Source organism: Histoplasma capsulatum, genomic scaffold (genome assembly GCF_000149585.1).
Source record: "Histoplasma capsulatum NAm1 scaffold_6 genomic scaffold, whole genome shotgun sequence".
NCBI lineage: Eukaryota > Fungi > Ascomycota > Eurotiomycetes > Onygenales > Ajellomycetaceae > Histoplasma > Histoplasma mississippiense.
This window is the reverse complement of record NW_001813977.1, coordinates 2,266,370-2,280,572: the sequence shown is the minus strand read 5'-3', so window position 1 is coordinate 2,280,572 and position 14,203 is coordinate 2,266,370. Positions and strand designations below refer to the sequence as shown.

Here is a 14,203-nt window from a genome sequence, read left to right as displayed (position 1 = left end):
GGCCCTGTAGATTCATGACCTCCAACCGACATACGAGCAAAAACGATCGACCGGGTCGGGTAGAGGGTAGCTCGCTGAGAACAGAAATCAAAGGGAGGATTATGGTCAAACGGTTGATCCGGCTTGGCTTTGATGCAAAACTCAAATGTGGGAACGGATAGAGCCGCTGAGCAAGGAACTCTTATTCGATCGCGATTGAAATTTTATTTTGAGGAAGGTCAGCCTATTCCAATTTAGGATTAATACAGGTAAACCAACCCGTCATATTGCTGTTGGTATGCGGGATGCCTCAGGAAGATGCGCAGGTGCCACACAGCAAAGCCCAATATGCAAAGTGCAGCCAGGGGCGCCAGACTCAAATGCGGAAAACTTGCATCGTTCCGTGTCTTGAATCATTTGATGTTGCTTCACACCTCGACTTGAACTTATCACCAAGCAGCTGAATCCCTGCAAGTGCGGTGGCGAGGCGAGATAAATTCTTAAATTTGCCACTTGTTAAGTATTAGTTTACTTCATGCAAGACAAAGACACCGACGAGTCCACTCAGATAAATACTCCTCAAGCAAGATAACAAAGTAACTTTCCATATTTTGAACCTAACTTACCTCGAACCCCCAAAAAAATGACGACGTGGTCTCCCAACCTGTTTCTTACTGACGCAGCCACCGACACTTTGGCGCAAGATGCCATAGAGCAGATTTCTGATGAAGAAATTGCAACAGATTCCATCAAGACTTCTACTTCAAATCAAGAGATAGTCAAAAATTCAATCAGGATATTTAAGCAACAACTCAAGGAGGAGTGGAAGTGTCAAAGAACTCTTCAAGGGCTGAAGAAAAGACTACTGGAAACCTGCACTTCTGAAGCAACGGTCACAGCATGAGTCTTCCTGGACCATGGAGGATTCAAAGCCTGGTTTGCATATTTCCTTGCGACGGGGGGCAAAGCCCATTTCAAAGGACGACGTGATAAATCCATCACCATCGCTACACTTCAGAAGTTATCCGCGGGCGATTGAATAAGCACAGTGTGAAGAGTGGCAGGTATACAGCCACATTCTACTGTTCACAACACCATTTTCAGAATAACTCAGACTTTTGAAAGTGACAGCAAGTCATCTAATCATTCATATTCTACTTTTATTCTAATCTATGAGTTAAGGCTCCTAGTGTCTCCTCTCAAGAGTAATCAACATCCTTACAACTACCCACGAACGTAGGGGTACATTTGAATTTTCCACTTTTCCAACTGTTTTCGTATAATTTTAACCCCCCAGCCCATTCAATATCATCACACGCCCTCTGCGATTTCTCTACGTGTGTGTACTGCACAGGTTGAGTGGTCATGGAGCTCTCAACATCCTCCCGTCCGCCCAAGGACATCGACACGGCCTACACCAGGCCACTGGAGCCGGAGTCACCGGCTAATTTTGTCACTGAAAAGGCTGGCAAGAGGCAGAGGAAGACTGTCACAATGCCTCCCTCAGTCCTCAAAGGAGCCAGCGACAGCATCTCCACAGCCACCTCTCGGCTGCAGAAGCAGTTTGAGGAGGCTCAGCAGCAACAGAATTTACAGCAGAAGACTCTCATCAGATTGGCAAAGACTCTGAACAGCTGGGTTGAGAAGGAGAAGCAGTCAGTCAGTCAGAACTTTGCCTGAATCTTCTGTAAGAGATTTGTCAAGTATGTGACAGCAGATCTGAGTGCAGCATCAATTCTGAGAAGAAGTGCTGCCCCGGATACTCATCCGCAGCCAAATGCAGCAAAGACAGCGGCGAGGGAGCTGACTACCTGAGCAGGTGTTGCTCAGAGGGGGAAAAACTCTGCCCTCTCTGAGGTTACCCCTGCCAAGACTGCGGCTTCCCCAGCAGGCAGGGCTAGTGGAGCTAGCCTGCAGCCCAAAAGCACCAGTCAGCCAAGAGGCCCCACAGGGGGTACAAAATAGCAGGAGGACCCATGAGTCCTCATCACCCTCCAGTCAGAGAAACGGGTCGCCCGGCTACAGCCATATGCTGTGCGGCAGGCAATCATTGCAAACATTCAGGGGGTGGGGGATGTGGCCAATGTGCCGAAGGTGGAGCCCACCAGGACAGATTGGGCGATCACATCAAATGACAGAGGCATATGCAACACTCTGACCACCGAGAAGGCAGTGGCTACTCTCTGTGAAGTCCTTGGCGCCACGGAGATCCGGCTACCAGAGCGGTGGTACAATTATGCTGTCCCAGGGGTCCCAGAATTTGTCCAGGACTGGGAAGGAGCAAGAATCCCCACAGACAAGATGATTGAGGGAGAGGTTCTGACTCAGGCAAAGGTAAAGCCAGTGAGCTGTCGACCCTCGCGTCATGGAGTGAACCCCAAGACAGGGAAGATTACATGGATTGTCTCCTTCCTTGCCCCGGTAAAGGGCTTCTCACTCTTCAATGCCAGTGAGAGGGCCAGGCTGATTGAGAAAAGGCCTTTGGCAGTGAGATATAACCCAGGATGCCAGGGGTTCTGCCACCCACCAAAGTGTGCACAACTGGCAAGATGCTCCAACTGCAGTGAGCCCACAAGTCAGCATGAGGGGCCAACAGGCGCGGAGTGCAAGAGAGCGCCAAGATGTGCCAACTGCTGCCAACCCTACCCAGCTGGGCATCAGCACTGCCCTGCCGCACCCAGGCGCGAGAATGGCACCCTCAGGCGCCTAACTCAAAAAGAGCTAGCAGCTGTTCGCCGCCTTGGCGACAGGTGCCACAGGGATGCTCAGGAGCGACAACCGCCGCCAGCACAGCCAGCGCCAATGGTCACAGTGGTGGTACCTACACCAACCACTCAGTCAGCCCAGTCAACACAGCCCGCTGGGCTAGCACCCCGCAAGCGGGCGGCTACTCAGAGTTCCATCAGTGAGGAGGATGCCACCTGGCAGATGGCCCGCACCAGGCGACACTCAGCTTGCACAGCAGTGCGGCAGCACAGTCAAGCAGCTAAAGTACAATCTGACTTCAGCATGCAGACGGCAGGTCTGAAGGCCTTCAACCTCATTCTGCAGATGAACTTCAGCAGCAGCTCACCAAGTGACTCCTCATGCTAGAACATCAACACCAGCGACGCGGCTGATGCTGCAGAAACAATCAGCAGAAAAATCACCCTCTGCAGATCTTCTGAGCAAATACAGTCAGAGCAGCTGTTTGTCACACAGCAGCTCTGCAGCTTGCTTTCAAGCAGGGCTGTGAAGTGATCTGTATACAGAAGCCATACACACACCCTGGCATTAAGACTTCTAACCACTCAGTGTATGAGTGCTTTGCGCCTATAGACTGCTGGGATGACACTAACCCGGAGCAGCGAGAGGAGGAGAGGCCCCGGGTCATGACATATGTATGCAAGAGCTCAAAGACAAGGGCACAGCAACACTGATCTGTGCAAAGCAGGGATCTGCTATGAGTCAGTGTAAATGGCTGCCACATTCTCAATGTGTACAGACAGTCTGAGACAGACACAGTCATGGACTATCTGATCAATCTGAGCCCACCAGCCCGCTGTCTGATAGGTGGGGATATCAATGTACAGCATGATGCCTTTGAACCAGGGGCAGTGAATCTGCACCGAGGTGGGGAGCTTGTCCAATGGGTCAGTGAACATGGGATGGACTTTGTGGGAGAGATAGGGGTTTCAACTCATGCAGCAGATCATGTGATTGATCTCATCTTCTCCAATGTGGTCTTTACTTCCACTACAGTGCATCAAGATTTACACTGCGGCTCAGATCATCAGTCTATGATCACTATGCTGCCAACAACACCTCAAACACAGCTGAGTGATGCTCGGATCAAGATCACAGACTCTCAGCTGGAGCCCTTTGCAGATCTTGTCAGAGGTCTCATGATGGACATGCCTTGCCCAGAGGGGGTTGGAAATGTGGCACAGCTTGATGATCTGGCTCAGCACTTCATTCAGAGTCTTCTGGCTGCAGCTCAGGCAGTCATTAAGCCAGCTCAACAAGAGTGGACCACAGCCTCCTGATGGACAGCAGACTGCCGAAGAGCGCACTGAGAGCTCACCACTCACCAGACAGAGGCCGCGAAGCACCAGTTCAAGGACACAGTGCGCAAGGCCAAGTGTGCATACTGAAGGCAGGTGATCAATGAGGCCAGAGATGGTAGAGACCTGTACTGAATGATGGCATGACATAAGCTGAAGCCCAACCTCAGAGCACCCCCTCTGGTGATTGAGGATCAGATCATAGAAGAGACAGCTGTCAAAGCTGAGACACTTCAACAAGCAATTCTGAAGTGATACAACTCAGCTGATGATCTGGAGTATGACCCACTGAATGATGAGCACTGGAGCGGCATGGGGAACCTGCCCTGGAACCCCCGGATTGAGATGGAGGAGATGGAGTGCAACATCATTGGGGTACAGAGCACCTCCCCAGGCATGGATGGAATCACAATGTGGATGCTCAAAGCATGCTGGCAGCATGTGTCCCTCTTTATACAGCAGCTATACAACTGCTGCCTCCGGCTCTGCCACTTCCCACGAGCCTGGAAACTGGCAGAGGTGGCAATGATACTCAAGATGGGTAAAAGGGATAGAAGCTCAGTCCGCTCCTGGAGGCTCATTGCCCTGCTTTCAGTAATCTCCAAAGGGCTGGAACGCATCATTGCAAGGCGACTGGCGTACACGGCACTCATTCACGGCATAGTCAGTCCACAGCATGAAGGAGCGCTGCTCAGATGGTCTGCAATGGACCTGATAGCTGCTTTCACTCATGAGGTGGAGGCAGCCTTCACACAAAACAAGGAAGTGTCCATGGTCACAATGGATGTGCAGGGTGCCTTTGATGCTGTGCTGCGCAGGCAGCTGCTTCAGTGGATGGTGCAGCAGAAGTGGCCACACGAGCTGCTACAGCTCATTGACAGTTTCCTCACTGAATGCAGAGCTCAGGTCCAGCTGGAGGGGATCACCACAGCAGCACATCAGATGCAATGTGGCACACCACAGAGATCTTCTTTGTCATCAATACTGTTCCTTTTGTATCTGACAGAGCTGTTGTGGCAAAACTCAGAATTGCACTTTGACTATGTGAATGATCTGAACAACTGACAGGCGACCCACTCACTTGACAACAATGCCACTCTTCTCAGCCAGAATATACAGAGTATTCTGAGATGGGGGGAGATAAACAAGATGGCTTTCGCATCAGAGAAACTGAGATGATCCATCTTACAAGAAAGTGACACAATGAGGCATCAGCAGTAGTTGTGTCTGAGAACCTCACTGTTCACCCTGTTACTGCCTCAGCTGGACAGAAGTCAGCACTCCACTGACTGGGTGTACACTTTGACAGAAGGCTCATCTGGAGACCACATGTCTCCACTCAGGCAAAGAAGGCAAGGGCTGTAGCTCAGCACATCCAGAGTCTGGGAAAGATCAGAGATGGGCTCTCAGCAGATGCTCTGCAGAAGGCGGTCACCATCTGTGTGGTTCCCTCATTGCTCTATGGCACAGAGGCCTGGTACGGCGGCTGCACACAGCCAGCAAGACATACAGGCAGGAGTGGGGAGGTTAGCTTCTATCTAATGGCATGTGGGGACAGTTGAGAAGGTGCTTACTATGGCAGCCAGAGGGGTCCTCCCAGTTTTCCACACAACACCCATCACCATCCTATATCAGGATGCTGGGCTCCCATCAGCAATGGTAGCTCTGGAGGAGGTCAAAATGCGATTCGCGACAAGGCTTCAGGTGGTGGATGAGAAGCACCCACTGACTTCACAGATAGCATCTCCAATGATCACACAAGGAAGAGGGGCTGGAACCCAGCAGTGCTCAAAGATCAAGATCCAGTGGTTGGGGGTGCTGCTACCTGCAGTCAATAGGCCCACACTTGCCATCCCACACTACTTAGAGGAATGCGGGACAGACCCCACAGAGGGTGTAGATAAAAAGAGTGCTGCTCAGACATTCAAGAAATGATGGAGAAATCAACCCTCAATGAATCTATATGTTTTCTCAGATGGATCAGAATAGAATCATGACAACAGCAGACAGATGAGCTATGACTTCATAGTCTAACAGAGAAATAAACAGCTGGCCAGCTTCTCAGCTGCGCTGAGCCCTATGTCACATGTCTTCAACACTGAAGCAGTTGGTGCCTGCCGGGCATTAGAGTGCGCTGTGAAGCTCCTACCTTGTGTCACAGGAGACAGCAGCAACTCTCAGATCTGGCTCTGCCTTGACAACACCTCAGTCATCTGGGGCATACGGGGCAGTGCAGCAGCCTCCTCAAACTGGGCCTACAACCGCTGTCATGAGCTCCTCAGACAGCACAATATCGGCCTGAAATGGGCTCCTGAGCATATGAAGATAGAGGGCAATGAGGAAGCAGACCGCTTGGCTAAGCAGGCAGTCTCATCCACTGCAGCCCCAGTCTATGGACTCGAGGCCACACCCACAGTCAGTGGGGTCCGCACAGTGGCCAAGCAGCTCAGTCAAGAGACAAGGCGAAAGTGGTGGAGTGGAGCCTGTGGCAAGCTCTCTGACTGGTACCGGGGCTGGAGTTTCAGCAGGCCGACTGTGGAATACCAAGTGAAGGCCCCTCCGGAGCTCACCATGCCACGGCATGCCCTTCACCACTGGCTTGCACTCCGATCCTCTCATGGGGACTTCTCCTGGTACCACAGGCGTTTCCAGCATGCAGATGCAAGGCTCATCTGTGTCTGTGGACACAACTAGAGCTCAGAACATTTGATGCTCTGTCGACACTCACAGAGGCACCTTCTTCACTGATTCAAAAGGTCAGCAGCACAGCCACACAACTGGGTGACAGCTGTTGCCTATCTAGAGTCTCTGACCCCTACAGACTTTGTAGAACTGCTGGACTGCACGCAGTTCTACACACAGTACTGCACAAGGTAACACAGCCGGCTGGCTGCACACCATCTGACAACCCCCGCAGCAGTTCCACGAGGCCGGCCTGCTGAGTACACCCACGGTAGCTAGTGCAACTGCCAGGGACAACACAGTCTATGCAGACAGTACAGATAGCACAACTGAGCTCATCTGTTTCAATTAGCTGTGGTGTAATCAGTACAGTCTATGTGTCTGACTCAGCTGATATGTTCTTGACTGCCGGCATTGTATCTACACGTACTCTGCTTTGTTTTCCTCTCATTTGCCCTTGTCTCTATCAGCTCAACTGCTTCTTCTTCCTTCTTTTCTTTGCTCTCTCTGTCATTCTCTGCTCTTTTCCTTCCACAACCTTCTTCAGTGCTCTCCCCTCTCTTTTCCCCCAGGTCTGTGCCAGGTCGCGTGACTGCAAGGTGTTGCAGATGACACAGTCTTTCCTTCACCTCTCTCTTTTATTCTTTTCATTTCAGAACACACACCTTCCCTCTCTTTCTTTCATTTATCTTATCTGTCTTTCTTCTGATGTTAGAAGCACAGACAGCTTTCTGATCAACTGAAAGAGGTATCCCTCTCTGCTCACTATAAAGCCTTCCAGGCACGGCAGCGGCGGTCCCCTCAGGGAACCACACTATAGCCCCACCATGAATGGCCATACATCGGGCCAGAAGTGGATGCGCAGCTCAGAAAAAATCCTTTGCAATGAGCTGAGTCTTCTCAAGAGTTGCCACCTGGATTCTGTTTTCTCTCTCTCTCTGTGTACATAGAAATCTCTCCAGTGTAGCACGTCTCCATGCCCTTCGGGAGGCTTCTGAAACACGGGCGCTGCCCGTGTTTTCTCCGGGACGTTAAACCTATACATACATACATACATACATAGACATACACGCGATCATCAGCACACAATATATCATCCTCAGAAATTGTTCATAGTATATTTTTAGCAACAATCATATCTTTTTTTTATCTTTCTTTTTTACTCAGCAGTAAAAAAATCAATTTTCTGTGTTTTATTCAAAAATGAAATGAAGAATTCAAATATTTCTGTATATGCTGAGTTCTCAAAAATAGCTTTATTGACTGCAATCTGAGGCATATATTGCTCAACACACATCAGAGAAGAAGAGTTTACACAAAATGTATAAAATGTTGATATATGAAGCATTTTTCACTTATTAAAAAAAGCATTTTGCTCAGAAAACTGTGCACAGACTACATCAAAAGAAATATTATTTTGAAAAGAAGTATTAGTTTTTCAATTTAATTTAACTCCATGTTTTAGCTTCTATTGCAGGGTAAATAATATAATTTGATCATTATAAATCTCATTGTAGTCTGCATAATGACTGAGCTCATCAGTTGAATTTTTTGATTCAGAGTGAGGTAGTAATATAAAATCATAAATAAATAAAGCTTTCATTCATTTGATCTGACATTTGTTCAGTTCTTTAGTCATCATAAAATACTGCAGATTGACATGATCAGATCAGATTTGAATTAAATACTGATTTCTCTTCAAATAATGTCTTTAATTCCTAAATGCTGTTACAATAATCAAAAATTTTTTATCATGAGTATCATAACATGTTTCTGCATCAATCAACTTTCTTGATCAGAAGACAATTAAATGTCAGTGTCTGTCATTTTGCAATTATGACAGATTATTATTATTATTCTTCTATTATAGATGTATGCAGTCAGTGGCTATGACATCTACCTGAAATACTCCAGGATTTTTCAACTTATGAATAAGCTAATATACAAAGTCAATTTAATACATGCAATAGCAGAATTCCAGCCCAGAATCAAACAACTATTCAAACTATTCAATTTAAGAAAGAATGTTAAAAGAATGACAATAGATCAATACATTCAATTTAAAGCAAATGAAATAAAAAGTATAAAAAACAGCAGCTATTAAAAGAAAAGAAAGCATTCACAAATCAAACTCTTTGAAACAAGTCAAAATCAAAAGTAATCAAAATGAAATAAATTTCAAAGCAAAAGTAACAAAATAAAAATAAAAACAAAAATAAAAATTAAAGCAAACACATAAAAACAAAAGAAAAAAGAAAAATAAAAATTGAATTCATTATCAGATCAAACTATTCAATTGAAATCTTGTAGCAATATTTGATTCTTTCAAATATTCAATCAAGGATTCATTTCCAGTTTTTGTATTGAACAAAAGTTTTAAATTTAACTGTGTCAATTCAAACTTCTCTCTCAATCTCAATCTTAACTCTGTATGCTTTGTACAGAGTAAAAGAAGATACTCTGGGTTTTCATATAACTGACAATCTGAACATAAATCATTTAAATCATTTCCAATCTTTGTTAAATATGATTTAAAATAACCATGTCCAAGTTTTAGCTGTATTATTGTAGCAAAAAGTTTCTTTTTATATTTTATTGAGCAAGCTTTCTATTTTGGCTTAGTTTCAAACCTGGAACAATGTACACTCTTTTTTTGTACAAACCAGATATCTTGCCATTTTTGCAAATATGATTCTCTTATTTTTCTCTTAATATAAGCCCATGTTACAATTCTTTGAAAGTAGATTTCCAATTCAGTTGCTTTTTTTACAGCTTTATCAGCCATTTCATTGCCATATATACCCATGTGAGCAGGCACCCAGTGAAGATGAATAGAACAATTGAATGAGATTTTTCTTTGAATATTTTAAAGACTTTTTAAAATCAGCTCTAGCATTGACTGTCCACTGCTGATTTTATTACTTTGAAGTCTTTTAAGCTCAGCTTGACTATCAGAGAATATCCAAATATGCTCAAATCTTTTCCATTATTCAATCTTCATCTCAACCAATTTGAAAGCTCTTGAAATTGCAAATAATTCAGCATTTTAAAAACTTCTGACTCTTTTCCAATTTTACCAAGAATCCAGAATATAGTTTTTATCATTTTCTGAATATGCTATTCCAGCTCTAAGATTACCTGTTTTCTCACATTTTGAGCTATCAGTGTATATAAAAACTGCTTTGTTTCTCATTTGTTTTAGAAGACTTAGATGTTGTTCAGTCTGAACTTCTTTTGAAAGTTGACAAATATTTAAATCAATAAGACTGACAAGATCTTTCTTCCAAGGAGAGAGATTTTCAAAGACCACTTTCTCCACATTTAAACTAGAGAAATGTAAGAAACCCGCACTAAGGTGCCAGTGCTAGGCCGGAATTAGCGATAGCCCTAAAGATATGACATCGCCGAACATAACACCACCAACGTCATATCAGGATATGACATCGCCGAACATAGCACCACCAACGTCATATCAAGTTTGAAATCAAGGCATTATCTTGCCACTTGCATTATACTACGCCATCTACATCATAGCAAGTTCGATCTGCTTACGATACTGTGTGTATATAGCTAGCAGCTGGTCCAACCTTTTAGGGACCAGCGGATCATTCTGTTATAATTTGACCCCTACGTTCTACACCCTCAATATCTAACTACTTGATCCGAATCCTCTCCGATATATCACCGTATTATCTCCTACTGCTTGATCCTCGTAGAGTCCTAAGGATCAACCGAAATATAAGCAGCCATTTCCAACATCGCTGCTTACAAGAAACTGTCTTTAATCATGGAGCAAATTCTAAATAACTGAGATGGTATCTTCTTTTTTTGCACAGATGTTGAATTATCAGATGAATTTATTTCATTCCAATCAAAATATGACTTCTAATTCAAATCTACTCCAGTTGATTCACTTGGAAAAGAAGTTGAGACTCTTTTTCTAATTGAATAATTGGGATATAACTTCATAATTCTGAGAGCCTAATTCATACAGATTTTATTAAATCTCATTTGTGGTGGTGGTAGAGAGGCTTCAATCTCCATGGCTTTAATTGAAGAGGTTTTAAATACCCCTAATATTTTTTTTAAAGCTGAATTTTAAAGCTTTTGAAACCTCTCTATAAAACTCTTTTAATTTTTCCACCATATTTGAACTGCAAAGTCTGAAACAGAGGTTATACAAGCAATATATAATTGTCTTATTGCTTGAAAAGACAAGCCTCTCTTAGTATTTAAAAGTCATAAAATACTGTTTAAGATTTTTTTAGTTAAAGCTTTGAATAGAGTTTTTGAAATTTGACTTCTTTTTAAATTTCTTCCATCTTTCTGACAGATTTGATTCTGCCATTGTAATTTTGTGAAGAGTGGCATCATAGCTTAACTCTTTCAGTTTGATTGCATATTTATTAAATTTTTAATGAATGAAAGATAGAACTTTCATATAGAGATGTGATTTCTGATGATATTCATTATAAGAATATCATAAATACTCTTTAATTGATTGTAAATGTGAAGTAAATTTTTGAACTATCTGATCTTTTTATTGCTTTGTTTTTCAGTATTGTCTATCTGCATCTTGAAAACGTTTATCTGAATCAGTGACTTGACATTACATCCAGCTAACAAATTCTTCCCATGGTGATAAAATTCATATATTATATATATGTTGATATCAATATTGTTGCATCTTGACATTGAAATGAGTGATGGCTTCGATGATCTTCTGATGATTGTGTTTATTGTAATAATCAAGATCACTGATATAGAAAGTGATAATAATTATAATAAAGCTTTCAAATTCTTTCATACTTTTACTTTAAAACTTTTTCACATCTCTTTAAAAAGAGTAATCATTCATGTTAAAATTTCAAAGTTTTAATTGTCAAAGTGATATCTGACTACATCTCCCACTGACAGTAGTCACACTGCTTTTCATTAAGATATTAAATGTTTATAATGTAGATTTCAGTGATCTGAGGATGCTTGTAGCATTTTCATGATTACAATTCACATTAATTATGTCTCTACCATGGTTCAGATGCACTTTGAGTGTATTTCAAATGACTGAAATGATTTCATTCAATTTTTACAGTAAAGTATTGCATTGATATTAAAGTTTTCATAATTTTTTCTCAGTTTATAACTTTTTAATTCTTCTAGTCACAGCTATCTTCTCAGTCTCAATTGCATTCAAATTTTCAGAAGAGGTGTCTCTTTCTGAATTATATTTAAAGTTTGATTTTATAGAGAAGATTGATACTTGTTGCACACTTTCAATAATAGAGATGCACATTTCACAGTTTTCTTCACTGATGCTTATTGCTTCTGATTCAGTGGTAGCTCAAGTACAGCGGATGCTATGAGTAGAGATCATGATTATTATTCAATGGACTGTCTTTTAAAGATTGAGCGATTAGAAACTGTGAGGAGTGATAACAGTATGAAGAGTGAATAGTAGAAGATAATATATAATGTAGTGAAAGATAATAGTAATAGTAATTATAGTAATAATAATAATAGTGTAGCTGTAGCTAATTGCTAAGAAGGAAAAGAAAGAGAAAGAAGATGTGTGAAATACATACATCTATATATATATACATATAGAAATAGCAGTAGCGAGAGTTTAATGGAAAGAGGCAAAAATAGATGAAAATATAAATAAAGATAATAAAGAAATAATAAATGAGTGCATTACATGAGATGATGTTATTGTGATAAAGATTCTTGAATATGTGAAAATAACATCTTACTGATTTCAGTTAGAGAATTTACAATCATAGCAATGCATAAATGCTATGCTACAAATGCTTCAGAAATAGTGTGCTGCAAAAGTGGGTGTACATAGCAGAATATCATACTGTCACAAAAATGTAGATGGATTTAATAGAGAAAAATATGATACTTTCAATTTATTATTCTTCTACAGCATACACCACCCTCTATTATCAAGAATGATGTATATTAGTATATGTGAGGGGTGATGACAGTGTGAAGAATGAATAGTAGAAGATAGTATATAGTGTAGTGGAAGATAATAATAATTATAGTAGTAGTATAGTTGAAATTGAAGTTGTAGTTGTAGTTGTAGCTAATCGCTGAAGAGGAAAAGAAAGAGAAAGAAGATGTGCGAAATACATGTATCCATATATATATACATATAGAAATAGTGGTAGCGAGAGTATAATGGAAAGAGGTAAGAATAGACGAACATATAAACAAAGATAATATAATAATAAGGAAATAATAAACGAGTGCATTACAGTATATTAATTATTATTTTTGTATAAGAAGAGCTGCAAAGTTTAGAAGTTTTGAACAGCTCAAACAATCTTTAAATTATAAAGATAATGAAGAATTCAGATTGATTTTTAAAAATTTTTGTATGTGTAAAAATCATTTTATATGTTTTTAGTTAACATTATAAATCTCATTGTAAAGTGTGTGTAACAACAAATCACTCAGATGAGGCTTTAAAGTGATTAGAATTGTAAAAAATAAATTACAAAAATAATTAATAAGTAATATGAAATATACATAAAAATTATAAAAAAATAACAATCTTTATTATTCAAAATTAGTTACTGATCTTCTAAAATCTATGAATATCAATGAGTTTTATATAGAAGACAAAGAAGTGCAGTAATTCACACTTTATCAGCAATGTTTAATATTATATTTATTTTCATTAATTTTGATGTGTTCTGTAACCTTCTATTGCTATATTGCTATTTTCTAATATAAATATCTCTGTTGCGTCTATTATAGATAAATTGATTGACAGTGATAGATAGATTCACTGCAGTAAATAAATTGACAGTGGTAAATAAATAAATATTGACAGCAGTAGATAGATTCACCACAGTAAATAGATTAACAGTGATAAATAAATTGATTGACAGCGATAGATAAATAGATTGACAGTAATAGATAGATTGATTAACAGCAATAAATAGATAAATTGATTGTTATTAATAAGTAAATTGACAATGATAGATAAATTGATTGACAGCAGTTGATAAATAAAATTGATAATGATAAATAGATAAAGAGCAAAATAGAGATAATATTTTCATCAATTATATCATCAAATTGATGTATTATATAATCATCAGAATGAGATCAAACTTGAGTTAAAATCATAATCAATTTTAAATCATATTTTAATTTTTCATAATCAATCATTTCACATGAAATATCAAAATTTGTTAATCTTATTTTAATTATATTAGATTTAAATGTGACTTTTTTACATTTTATTTCTGAAAATTTTAATTTCTTTACACTCTCATTCTCATTCTGATCTCATTTAAAATCACATCAAGAAATGGACTGGAATCAAATCAAATTAAATCAAATGTGTAATTCATTGTTTCATCAGTCGGTTTAACGACAATTATCAATAATATAAACAGAATAATATATAAATTAAAGAGTCAATAAATCATAATTCTCTAATTGATAATTTTTTATATAATAATGAAATATTGAAGTTAATCTGT

General features: G+C 40.6%; 4 protein-coding genes across 4 annotated transcripts; all 4 read left to right on the top strand.

The window, feature by feature from the left end:
* Positions 1-1,344: 1,344 nt before the first annotated feature.
* Positions 1,345-3,072, top strand: HCAG_06988 (predicted protein; the record flags this gene model as incomplete). Its single annotated transcript, XM_001539333.1, has 3 exons — positions 1,345-1,638; positions 1,810-1,909; positions 1,982-3,072. The coding sequence occupies 3 exons, from the start codon at positions 1,345-1,347 to the stop codon at positions 3,070-3,072; spliced, it is 1,485 nt and encodes a 494-aa protein (XP_001539383.1).
* Positions 3,073-3,485: 413 nt separating this feature from the next.
* HCAG_06987 (predicted protein) lies at positions 3,486-4,004 on the top strand (the record flags this gene model as incomplete). Its single annotated transcript, XM_001539332.1, has 1 exon — positions 3,486-4,004. The coding sequence occupies one exon, from the start codon at positions 3,486-3,488 to the stop codon at positions 4,002-4,004; it is 519 nt and encodes a 172-aa protein (XP_001539382.1).
* Positions 4,005-4,334: 330 nt separating this feature from the next.
* Positions 4,335-5,087, top strand: HCAG_06986 (conserved hypothetical protein; the record flags this gene model as incomplete). The annotated part of the gene is made up of 1 exon (XM_001539331.1): positions 4,335-5,087. One exon carries the CDS (start codon positions 4,335-4,337, stop codon positions 5,085-5,087), a length of 753 nt encoding a protein of 250 aa, XP_001539381.1.
* Positions 5,088-5,597: 510 nt separating this feature from the next.
* Positions 5,598-6,716, top strand: HCAG_06985 (predicted protein; the record flags this gene model as incomplete). Its single annotated transcript, XM_001539330.1, has 2 exons — positions 5,598-5,918; positions 6,072-6,716. The coding sequence occupies 2 exons, from the start codon at positions 5,598-5,600 to the stop codon at positions 6,714-6,716; spliced, it is 966 nt and encodes a 321-aa protein (XP_001539380.1).
* Positions 6,717-14,203: the final 7,487 nt, after the last annotated feature.